The 12,985-nt window shown below is 35.0% G+C and overlaps 1 protein-coding gene across 1 annotated transcript in view; it reads right to left on the minus strand.

The window, feature by feature from the left end:
* Positions 1–411: 411 nt before the first annotated feature.
* The window catches only part of LOC6047682, a 55,010-nt gene continuing 42,436 nt past the window's right edge, over positions 412–12,985 (minus strand). Inside the window, exons 3-7 of the mRNA XM_038257019.1 lie at positions 12,800–12,971; positions 6,923–7,034; positions 6,155–6,339; positions 824–922; positions 412–611 (exon numbers count right to left, since the gene is read on the minus strand). Of these exons, the coding sequence (XP_038112947.1) occupies positions 547–611; positions 824–922; positions 6,155–6,339; positions 6,923–7,034; positions 12,800–12,971 (633 nt within the window). The 3' untranslated portion in view covers positions 412–546. The remainder of the gene's footprint in view (positions 612–823; positions 923–6,154; positions 6,340–6,922; positions 7,035–12,799; positions 12,972–12,985) is intronic.

The raw sequence follows: 12,985 nt of genomic DNA on the forward strand, positions 1-12,985 counted from the left end.
CGAAAACCCAAATATGAGCTTTTCAGGTTGAAATTAAGTATTTAAAAGGCTACTGCGCATCTTTGCCCCGTTCGCACTTTTGTGCCGTACTACTCTACAAAGTTTCATCCAAATCCAAAAATCGATGTCCTAATTCTTGAGAAAAATGTTCATTAAAAATGTGGTTCCTTATTTCCATATTTCTTATAAATTTTGGGGCTTTCTAATGGACCTTCCAAAGAATAATTACTCGCACTATCAAAACAAACGTTTGGTAGTGTGTGTGAACTCCGTGTAAAAGGGGTGTCAAACTAAAAAGTGACCCCGTTCGTTTGACAACAGTTGGTGTCACACCATCGAGGTTTGAGTGTATGAGAATTTCCTCTATTATGGATTATTGTGATTATTATTTACTTTGAATTGATGTGACAGTTTTACCGTGGAATAAAAATCGAGTCATTTATTAAAGCTATCGGTTTTCCAAACTCAAGAGTCATCTTCCTACAAAACTACACAATCTACTCTACTCAGCAGCACGGGTTCGTTGCTCTTTCAGAGCCGTTTCCGCTAAACCAATCCGAACGTTGTGACCGCAGCAACGATGGCGAAAAGCCAAACCTTGCTCAGTTGACCTGGAAGTAAAGAACGAAAATTGAAATTCCCTGCAACATACTAAATCGCTGAATCAATATCCCGACAGAGAGACACTATACTCTCTCCCGCGCAGCATCACTCGCACACATCAATCAAACCGAAATCGTTCAATCAAATTGCGAAAAGGGATATGCGAGGCAACCGCGCAAAATGCCACTCGCGCCTAATTAGGCCAAATAGAATTCCGTACCGGAGGTGGTGATGCTGATTCCGCTGCTGCCATCGCTAATCTCGAACCGTCCCCGTTCGTCCATCCGCAGCCGGCTCCAGCGCGTCAATTGGGTGGGATCTGAAAGGATGGGGAAAAAGTTTGCCGGCACCGTAAGCAGATGTGGTATATGCGTGTGGGATTCTTTACAAAATGGGTTAAAATAGTATTTTGTTTGATAATTTTCAATCGATGATAATGTTTTTTTTTCAAATTAAAATATTTGCGAAAAATATTTTGGATTGTAGATCAATTGACTTTCTTCACAAAAGAACAAAAGGGAAATTTTCAATGACGAGGTTCAAATAATGAAAGTGTGAAAAAGCCTTAAATATTTAAGAAAGAAAAAAAAGAAAGAGGCAGGTATTTTTTTGTTAAAATTTAAAAATGATCATAACTTTTAATTGAAAATTAAAAACTATTATAAGTTTTTCAAATATGCATAAGTCCATGGCCGTCAGGCTTTTTCACACTTTCATTACAGACAATTTATTGAGTCCACTAAAAAGATGATTTTCAATTACACCTGAAAGTTTCATGAATTAAATTGAGTTAGAGACGATTTTAAGCTCAACATTTTGCTCTGCGCGAAGCGGACTGTCAAACTTTCTGAGCGTTTTTCTCGAAACACCAAGTTGATTTACGGGTGCCACGATATCTCGATGGGCCAAATTGGCTAAAATTTGGGATAAAGACTCTCAAGACATATCCCGTGTGCATGACGAAGCTCGATTTTGAATTTTTGCTTTTTAAAAAAATACAAAAATCAAAAACTGACGAACACAAAAATATTTTTATCTTTTTTTAAAATAAGGTTTTTGAAAATCAGCCTTCGTCATGCACACAGGACTGGTTAAATGAGTCTTTACCAAAATTTGGAGCCGATTTGGTCAAGACAGTGTTAAGATATCGGAAAAAAACGGAATCGACGTAACACCTTATAATGTGGCCCTCTTCAACCTTGCGGTTTCGTCAACGGATCCACAGACGTGTATCGTTCTTTTTGCGACAAGACTCCGCCTCCCGGGTCTCCTAAGTGTGAAGGTATGGGCACGGGGAGAGGGCACCGAATACCTATATTTACACTTAGAATTTTTTGCGTCCGCCCCGGGATTCGAACCGGCGACCTCTGGATTGTGAGTCCAGTGCGCGGTTCGATTGATCAACACAGGCAGACACCACCACCATATCGAGGCACCCGTTTTTTGAAACTGCTAACTTCAAAAAGCTATATCTCGGCAATGACACAACCAAATGTCTTCAAAAAGAAGATGAAAGAAAAATGATGAAAAAGAAAACGAAAAGAAAGATGAAAATTTATATTTTAATGCCCTAAAACTGATTTTAAATAAAATTCAGTGTGTTCTCACACCAAACTCTGACTTTTTTTGTCGATTTCCACGTATGTAACCCCTTAATTAGAAAGGTGAAACACAACTTTCTACGAATAAATCTCCCATGGATCATTACCGTGCAAAATGTCGAAATGCCGATTTATTTGTTTTTTTTTGCGTGCAAATCCATTGCAAAAATTTCTCAAAGAGCAACTCTCTACGAAATCGGCCGATTTCGACCATTTTTATTTTTTCTATTTTTTTATATATCTCAAACTTTGTGGGGGTCTTCCCTATGACCAAAAAAGCTATTTTGTGTCATTGGTTCACCCATACAAGTCTCCATACAATTTTGGCTGCTGTCCATACAAAAATGGTACGAAAAAATTCAATGAGCTGTAACTTTTGAGTGAATTTTCTGATCAATTTGGTGTCTTCCGCAAAGTTGTAGGTATCGTTGAGGGGTATTGAGAAAAAAATAGGTACAAGGAAAAAAAATTGCAGATTTTTTAATCAACTTTTTTTTTCACAAAAACTCAATTTCCCAAAATACGTATTTTTTTATTTTCGAGATATTTTGATATGTTTTAGGGGACAAAATCCCGCAACTTTTGAGCATGGTCAAAAAATCTGCCGCCGAGTTATGAATTTTTGAAAAAATAGTGATTTTTAGAAACAAATCCCAATTTCACGCAAAAACAAATTTGACGTAATTTTTTCATGTAAAATTGAATTTCCAATCGAAAAGTACTTCACAGATTTTTTGATAATAGAGCAAATCTCTACGAAATCGGTCTTTTTTCTTCAATTTTATTTTTTGTATTTTTTAATCCGACTGAAACTTTTTTGGTGCCTTCGTTATGCCCAAAGAGGCCATTTTGCATCATTAGTTTGTCCATTTAATTTTCCATACAAATTTGGCAGCTGTCCATACAAAAATGATGTATGAAAATTCAATAATCTGTATCTTTTGAAGGAATTTTTTGATCGATTTGGTGTCTTCGGAAAAGTTGTAGGTATGGAGACGGACTACACTGAAAAAAAATGAAACACGGTAAAAAAAATTGGTGATTTTTCATTTAACTTTTTATCACTAAAACTTGATTTGCAAAAAAACACTATTTTTATTTTGTTTTATTTTTTTATATGTTTTAGAGGACATCAAATGCCAACTTTTCAGGAATTTCCAAGTTGTGCAAAAAATCTTTGACCGAGTTATGAATTTTTTAATCAATACTGATTTTTTTCAAAAAATCGAAATATTGGTCGCAAAAATATTTTTTTTTTCGATGTAAAATCAAATTTGCAATAAAAAAATACTTGAGTAAAATTTTGATAAAGTGCACCGTTTTCAAGTTAAATCCATATTTAGGTGACTTTTTTGAAAATAGTCGCAGTTTTTCATCTTTTAAAATTAGTGAACATGTTTGCACACTTTTGGAAAAAATATTTTTGAAAAACTAAGAAAATTCTCTATATTTTGATTCTTAGGACTTTGTTGATACGACCTTTAGTTGCTGAGATATTGCAATGCAAAGGTTTAAAAACAGGAAAATTGATGTTTTCTAAGTCTCACCCAAACAGCCCACCATTTTTCATGTCGATATCTCAGCAACTAATGGTCCGATTTTCAATGTTAAAATATGAAACATTTGTGAAATTTTCCGATCTTTTCGAAAACAATATTTTTCAAAATTTTCAAACCAAGACTAACATTTCAAAAGGGCAAAACATTCAATATTATGCCTTTTTAAAATGTTAGTCTTGATTTAAATTTTTTTAAATATTTTTCACGAAAAGATCAGAAAATTTCACGAATGTTTCATACCTTAACATTGAAAATCTGACCAATAGTTGCTGAGATATCGACATTAGAAAATGGTGGGTTGTTTGGGTGAGACTTAGAAAACATCAATTTTTCTGTTTTTAAACCTTTGCATTGCAATATCTCAGCAACTAAAGGTCGTATCAACAAAGTCTGAAGAAGCAAAATATAGAGAATTTTCTCAGTTTTTCAAAAATATTTTTTCCAAAAGTGTGCAAACATGTGCACTGATTTAAAAAAATGAAAAACTGCGACTATTTTCAAAAAAGTCACTTAAATATGGATTTAACTTGAAAACGGTGCACTTTATCAAAATTTTACTAGAGTACTTATTGATAGCAAATTTAATTTTACATCGAAAAATGAAGTTGAAAAATTTGATTTTTTGAAAAAATCAGTATTGATTAAAAAATTCATAACTCGGTTAAAGATTTTTTGCACAACCTGGAAATTTCTGAAAAGTTGGCATTTTATGTCCTCTAAAACATATCAAAAAATAAAAATAAAAATAGTGTTTTTTTGCAAATCAAGTTTTAGTGATATAAAGTTAAATGAAAAATCACCAAATTTTTTTACCGTGTTTCATTTTTTTCCAGTGTAGTCCGTATCCATACCTACAACTTTTCCGAAGACACCAAATCGATCAAAACATTCCTTCAAAAGATACAGATTTTTGAATTTTCATACATCATCATCAAGAGACATTGAAGATTGGACCTCTGGTTGCTGAGATACAGCGGCTTGAAAAAATACAGGAAAATTGAAGTTTTCGAAGTCTCATATAAACAACCCACCATTTTGTAATTTCAATATCTCCGCAATTAATGATCCGATTTTCAATGTTAAAACATGAACCATTCGTAAAATATTTTGAAATTTTTTAAATCAAGACTAACATTTTAAACGGGCTAAAAATAAAATATTTCGTCCATTTCAAAAGCTAGCCTTTATTCAATTTTTTTCTAAACATTTTTTTCGAACAGATCAAAAAATTTCACGAATATCAAAAAATCTCGAAAATTAAAAAAATATGTATATTGGGAAATTGAGTTTTGGTTAAAAAAGTTGATAAAAGAATCTCCATTTTTTTCCGTGTACCTATTTTTCTCAATAGCCCTCAACAATATCTACAACTTTGCTGAAGACACCAAATTGAATAGAAAATTTACGCAAAAGTTACAGCTGTTTGAATATTTACGTACCATTTTTGTATGGACAGCAGCCAAAATTGTATGGAGACTTGTACGGGTGAACCAATGGCACAAAATAGCTTCTTTGGTTATAAGGAAGGAAGGCCCCCACAAAGTTTGAGACAAATAAAAAAATACAAATAAAATCCATTTCCGGTTTTGGTAGAGAATTGCTCCAAAATTTATGTTTATCGAGATGTTTATGTTATTTTTTTTAGAGCTTAGAGGATTTTTTGAGCTCAATGTTTGGCGCCATGATTCAAAAAACATTTTTCCGTAATACGATTGTCCAAAGATTCGAATTTCCGAAGCGATTTTTTTGGGAGGACTTGGGATAATCGAGCCTGGACTGTAGTACAATCACGAGATATGACATAAAATGACTATAAAAAATAAGGTAATATTGAATAATTAATTCTATTCAAATTTGCATGTAGAGTTTTGAATTAATTGTTTGCTACATAAAAGTTTATCTATAATTTTAAAGCAATTAAAATTAAATATTTATATTGAAAAAATAAAGATATCATTAAAACGTATTCTAAAAATCTGGAGTTTTTTTTTTTGAAAAGGTCCAATAAACCAAATTTTCAGTTTTTGCTTTTTGGGTGTTTGTTAATACCTCTGACTCAAGGCGGCTTCAAAACACCCAAAAAGCAAAAACTGGAAATTTGGTTTATTGGATCTTTAAAAAAAACTCCAGAAATGTAAGTGAATTGATGTAAACGAAAAATGTTGTAAATTTTTGGTGTTTCATGAAAGGCAAAAAAAAAACATCCAAAAATCGATAACATGCTGCTTTCCAGAGAACTGATCCCGCGATGGAATTCGCAACGCAATCAATTATTGACTTCAGAAAGATATACAAAAAAAAAGTTTGTGTGTGTGTGTGTGTGTGTGTGTGTGTGTGAGAGAGAGAGAGAGAGAGAGAGAGAGAGAGAGAGAGAGAGAAAGTAAGCCTCACCGTAATAAATTGTTTCGCGCTTCCGAACGTAGCTCGAACCGGCCACCGTCAGGACACATCCGATCGAGGTGGGCGAGATGAGCAGGTGTTTGTCGATGAGTCCGTACACCGTCTTGTTGTACATGTGGTGCCGATCGGAGACGACGATGGTGCGTGAGCTTACCAGGAGCAGGTCGCCACTGACCCTGTTTGTGGGATGAATTAGATATTAGACAAAAATGTGTTTTATAAATGTATGCTTTTCGTGCATCAAAAGTTGTTTTTTGTTTACCTATAGTTTTGAAAACATAATTGTTCTTTCATTAAACATTTTTTGAGTATCTTTTTTTTCTCTAGTTTACCACCACACTCAATCGAATTTATTGAGGAAAATGCGTTAAGTGGAGACGCATGGTTAATGAAGATAAATATTTAAAAGGTAAAAGAATAGTCATATCACCTAAACGTAAAGAATGTTCAAATATAAAATTTATGTCAAAAATCGTAAAAAAGCCTTCCTTTGAATCTTTTTACAAGGGATCGTAAAACTGCTGAGACAACTTTTATCAGATAGTGGCGCATTGATTTCACAGAAGTGGATCCCATCGATATGCCGTTTGACAAACATTAATATGCAAAGGCAAACAGTCATAAATTTTCCCCCCACTTTCGCTCTACATAACAATTTTCACTTTCTTTCTTTTCCGGTGGCAAAGCAAAAGTGGAACAAAAAAAAAAGGTCCACCCTCCCAACCTTCCCTCCCCCCACCTTCCAGTTTGTGTACTTACACCAGGACCAGACTGGGCTCGGGATAAATCATAAAGACGCTACACTTGATCAGCAGCATGTTCTCCTTTTCGGCGTCGTTCTCGTAGTGAAGGAGCAGCATCTTCTCCGGCACTGTGGGAAAGAGAAAAGAGAAAGAGAAGAAGAACAAACACATTTCACGAGTGTAAAAGTAGTCTATCCCATCAATCTTGCCCCAGCTGTTGCTCGGGCTGGCCGGCCACCAACCGCGGTGGTAACGGAACAACAGCTGTGACGGAGACTTGGCTTTCTTCCCCGATGTGGGGTTTGAACCACGGTACAGTCATCCCACATATTCGGAACGGTTTCCAGATCGGCCAATGTTCAAAAAATCATAGCAATTCGATAATTAAACTTAATGATTCGCTTTTACCTTCATTTGAAAGCTTTTCTTGCGAGCTTTCGAATGCTGTATCGAACATCTGCAAATTTCAACTTTTATATGAAGTTTTTGAAGGATTACTTTGAACCTTGAAATCCACAAATTTGGAACACTTTTTTCTTACGAATGTAAACAAATTTGGATCTCTCCAGGAGTACATACTTATTACCAAATAATGACTTCACACACTGGAATCAATAAAACTCAAGCTAAGTGATGTTTTATACATGGTTTGATAACTTTTTTTTGTGAAAATATCAGTTAAATTCAGGTGTTCCACAATTGTGGGAGGCACAATAACATCCCACAATTATGAAACAGGCCATTTGGAGGCAGTGTTTTGCTGCTCTGGACAAAATAGTCTTGGAATGAAGTTTTAGTTCAAAAAGTACTACTTTTACTAGTGAAATAGCAAGATAATGTCCAAATGAAGGTTCTAAAAATAGTAAGGTAGACAGAAAAGCTACTTTTGGCATGCTATTGACAAATTATCATCAAAGTGTTCCGAATTTGTGGGTGTTCCGAATATGTGGGATGACTGTACTGTCTGTTGTTCTGGGTTGAGGTGGATTTTGTTTAGAATGCATTGTTAAAAGAATTCCTCTATCCAGAGATATTTTTTGTTAAACTCTTAAAAATTGGTAATCTTTTTGATCTCTACAAATTTATATAAAAATCTGAATCTTTTTCTTCTATTAAACATAAAATTCATGTTCTGTGACCCCATTTTAGTCAATTCTGAATAGTTGATTGGCTATAAAATAATAAAATACAAATTGATTCAATATTTCGTCACCGCCGTATTGGCCGCCATGTTGGATTTAAAAATTCCAAATCACTGCAGCGAAGTTTGGGGGTCATCTTAAGCTCAACAATCAATCATGCGAAGTACGATATTTCATCGATAACACAGATACAACTCAAAGGCTTGCCTGAATCCGATGCAATCGACAGAATCTGATTTTATGTCCACGCGGACTTTGCAGCACTAGGTAAACATTTTAACATAAAAAAAAAAATCAATTAAAAAAAACAATACGTCTCCTCCAAATTATATGACCCATTAGGGTGTAATATCAAAATCGATTTTCCAGCACAGCAATTTTTCAGTTCCTTTTGGGGTCCTAAACAACTCCCCAAAGTTTGGGAACGATTGGTTTAGTCCTCACTTTGCGCAAAGCGATTCAATTTTCCATATAAATTTGTATGGGAAAACCCATTTTTTTGAGTTTTGATATTTATAAAATCCACGTTTCACGCTGTACTAAAACCGGATTCATATTCGGATGCTCTGGAATGTGCTCTACAACTTTCCCGAAGAGAGTATGGTGCTAGCTTGTCCCTGAAAGAAGATACAGCGTCCTCAAAACTCGTCTAAAACGTGATTTTCGAGCAAAAAACACGTTTTAGACGAGTTTTGAACACGTTGTACCTTTTTATAGGAGCAAGTTAGCACCATACTCTCTTAGGGAAAGTTGTAGAGCACCTTCCAGAGCATCCGAATATGAATCAGGTTTTAGTACAGCGTGAAACGTGGATTTTATAAATATCAAAATCCAAAAAAATTGCTTTTCCCATACAAATTTATATGGAAAATTGAATCGCTTTGCGCAAAGTGAGGACTAAACCAATCGTTCCCAAACTTTGGGGAGTAGTTTAGGACCCCAAAAGGAACTGAAAAATGGTTGTGCTCGCTAAATTTGGACAACTTTATTTTTTTCCATACAACCATATTACACCCTAATGACCCATCTATAAGAATATGGAAGCGCCTGGCTCATATCCATTTCCTTTGAGCACAACGGAAACAACCAATACAAATGCTTAAAAATGTTGTTAAGTTAGGGGGGTCCACAACTAGCATTTTTTGTAGGTTATTCAAATAAATTTTAAAGTTTAATATTAAAATATTTTTTGAAAAAGTTTTTTTGATGTTTTATTTTTTGGTTTCTGTCAGGTCTTTGTGTACTTCGGGATGTCCAAAGTCATCCGAGGACTCCCAGGAGTTGAGACCTACGAGTCTACCGCCGTAACAAGCAAGAGGTCGGTGGATTTTGACCCCAGATTATGTGTCTATAGCACCAGTGCATATGGTAGACTGCTAGTTGTGGAACCCCCGAACTTGACAGGATGTTTATGCAATTGTTTTGGTTGTTTACATTGCACAGTGGTCCAGATCGCAAAACTAAGTGGAAAATTAATTTTCCGAAAAATGGTGACGTTTTGGAGCTCTGGTGTCTTCAGAAGAGTTGTTGCAAATGGAAAGGGCCAACTTTTGGTTTGATTGGAAATAAGGGTGGTTCACGATTAGGGTGATTTTGAAAATCTAACTTTACAGGAATATTTTTGGGAATTTTGTTGTCTTGTAGAAAGTTGTTGGGCTTGCCAATCCAAGCAACTTTGTCGAAGACACCAAAAATTTATTTTTTATGGGACCACCCTAACAAAATTTGAAAATTGTTTAAATATATGTTTTTCAATGTAATTTTGCCCGCTGAATCTGAACTTTCCCTCAGAATTGAGCCAAAGTGTCGAAAAATCATTTTTGGTCATATTTGGGGTTTCCTTGTAAAATTGTTATATAAACCCAAATTATGACCAAAAATTCGATTTATGACACTTTGGCTCAATTCTGAGGGAAAATTCAGAATCAGCGGGTAAAATTAGATGGAAAAACAAATATTTAAACAATTATCGAATTTTGTTAAGACCACTCCCATATGGTTTTCCCTTGAAAATTAGACTTTTTCATATGAAGATATCTCGAGTTTAAAGAAAAACACCCCTGAGATTTTTTTCAGCGTTTGTAGTGCTAGATCTCTTCTCTCAAATGCAACCTGGTACTTAAAATTTGGCTTGCGCCTTTTCGAGATATTTAAGTTTAAAATGTGCAACTTTTATACCTTAAAATGGCTGTAACTTTTGACCCTTAAGTCCTAATTGACATGTCCAAGAATAAAAATGTTCGTTTTTCAGAGCTCTAAACGTGCCTCGAATATCACTTTTCTCTAAAACTAAACCCTGAATTGCCACGTTCAAAAAAATGATTTTTGAAAGTTTGCTCAGATGTTTTCTATAAATTAGGTCGTATAAGGCGTAGATTACGAGATACAAGAATAGTGTCTTGGACAAAGTTGCTTGAATTGGCAAGTCCAACAACTTTCTAGAAGAAGAAAAAAATCCCAAAAATATTCCTGAAAAAAAGTTAGATTTTTAAAATCACTCTGATTTTCAACCAATGTTGCCATTTTGCATTTGCAACAACTCTTCTGAAGACAACAAATCTCGAAAACTTCACCATTTTTCTAAAAATCTATTTTCCACTTAATTTTGTGATCTGGACCACTGTGTAGTCTCCAAAATTGTTTGAAATCAAAATAAATTAAGCACTTCTTTTGAAACAAGGAATGCATCGACAATGTTTTATCCTAATAAAAAAATGAATTTTAGAAATCGCGAAAAAAATGCGAAATCGTAGAGAACTACCCAATTGTTACTTATATTCAGTGGTGCGTTCCTCACGCGCTCGTGAGCACTCATTTTTCGCTCATTCGTGAGGAGGAGCGCTGCGCGAGCTAGCTCACGTTTGCCCGCGCTCACGTTTGCTCCGATTTTTTCAGCTCGTATTTGCTCCACGCTCGCGCTCGTGCTCATATTTCGCTCTCGGAGCGCTCATTCTGGACGTGTCGCTAATCATTTATCGCTTTTGAAAAAGTTTTTTTTTATGGATTTTTTGCTTAAGGTGAAGTAGGGCTGTGGAATTATGACTTTGTGAACAAATGTTATGATATATGAATTGGAATAGCTTATTTTCATCAACCATGTTTTAAATAAAATGTTGGATTCGCGAGGGGCAAATCATCTTTTAGACATACAGTTAAATTTATAAATATTTCAGAATTTAAAGGCCTTATTGTAGCAGAGTGGTGCGGGGAAGGGGTAAAGACGCCTAAATAAAAGGGCCTGTAAACCTTAGAAAAACTTACAAAACAATTAATTGATTCAAGAAGATTAATGCTTTGGTAAGTTCGATTCAATGTTAAATGCTTGGTTGATTAAAATATAACATTAAACTGTTTTATGTACCTAATCAGTGTTTTGACTACATTTCCAGATTGTGGGTCAGAATAAGCTACCATTAAAAAACGTTTTTTTCCGATTATTAAATCTTTCAGTGATTCAGTGATTAGAAACGGCGGATCATTTCTATAAGGTTAGCCTTTATTTGGCAAACATTTCAGAAAATAGGGTAACATTTTTGAAACAGTTCTATTTTTGACAATATTTTTCACCACGTATAGGGTGGCTCTTCTTCCAGCAAAAGGATTTTATTCAACACTTCCGCAACCAAACCTAATGAAAAATTTACATAAATTGTCAATATTTTTAAAATAAAATATACATAAATTGACAAAAAAAAATTGTACATAACAGCGATACAATATGGTCCAATATGAATTTGATTTGTGAACAAACAGTGCATCTCTTCACGTCAATGAATGATTACATTATGAATTTAGTTTTTTGTTCCTTGTTCGAAAATGTCTTAATTTTAAATAGAACTTATATTTCCGTTCGCTGACCCAATCCATTTCATTGCTTACTTTTGTTTGTTCGACCATTTTATTATTTGTTTTTGCTGCCTGTGCTGAGATAGTTCTGGAAACTTCGTTTCAAACAGGCAGATGATTCAACAGAAAAACAGCTACCTACCTACTTTGGCTCACCAGCTCACGTGAGTGCAAAACGCTCCGGTGGGCGTGAGCGAGCACGAGCTACCTGATAAAAACTCACGCTCCAGCTGAAGCAAGCAAGCCTTCCGTGAGCGCTCGCTCATTCACAACCCTGCTCATATTTTTACCATCTAATAAAATTTGTTTAAAATTGTGTGTTAATTGAATGTCAAATTTGGTTCTTTTCTGTTGGCTTTAACTGAAAAGACCGAAATTTTCCAAAAATATTTTTACATCCATGGTACTAAAACGACGGAATCCATAAAAAACAAACTTGTTTATTTGTTCACAAAAAATATAATTTTGGAAAACAAATTAATACCTGCTGCACTGCACATAAGTGAAAATTCGGCTATTATTCCAAATCAAATACATATTCCGAGAAAACGCGTTTTAGTGTTTATCACCTAATCTCCGTCAAGGCAATTTCCAATAAGAGTGACATATTAGCCGTTTGGTTTTTCGCATCGGCAGCCAAATCTAAACACTACAGCCCAGACTCGATTATCCGAAGCTTCGATTCTCCGAAGTTTCGATTATCCGAAGGTTTGTATGGGACTTGTTGGACTGTGTAATGAATGTTTTAACATCAGAGAAATGTTCGAAAATAAAAACACCGCAATTCTCAAAAATTGTGTAAACTTTGTTCGGCTTTAACAGTTTCATAAACAAAAAAAACCTCTTCAATCCGGTCCAACCGAAATTTGTAGCCCCGTTGAGAGGTTGTGGTGAACTGTACCTACCGACAATTTGAAAGCGGGCCGCCTTCCGGTCGAACGACTCGTACGTTTGCACCGAGCACATGTACTCGCCGCTGTGGTTCAACTTCGGATGCTGAATGACCAGCGCGCGGTACTTGTAGTTGGCCGAATCCGACATCGAGTAGTTGGTGCGGAGTTCACTTTTGAATTGGTTCTTGAGAGGATGAA

This window comes from Culex quinquefasciatus, chromosome 2, assembly GCF_015732765.1.
Source record: "Culex quinquefasciatus strain JHB chromosome 2, VPISU_Cqui_1.0_pri_paternal, whole genome shotgun sequence".
NCBI lineage: Eukaryota > Metazoa > Arthropoda > Insecta > Diptera > Culicidae > Culex > Culex quinquefasciatus.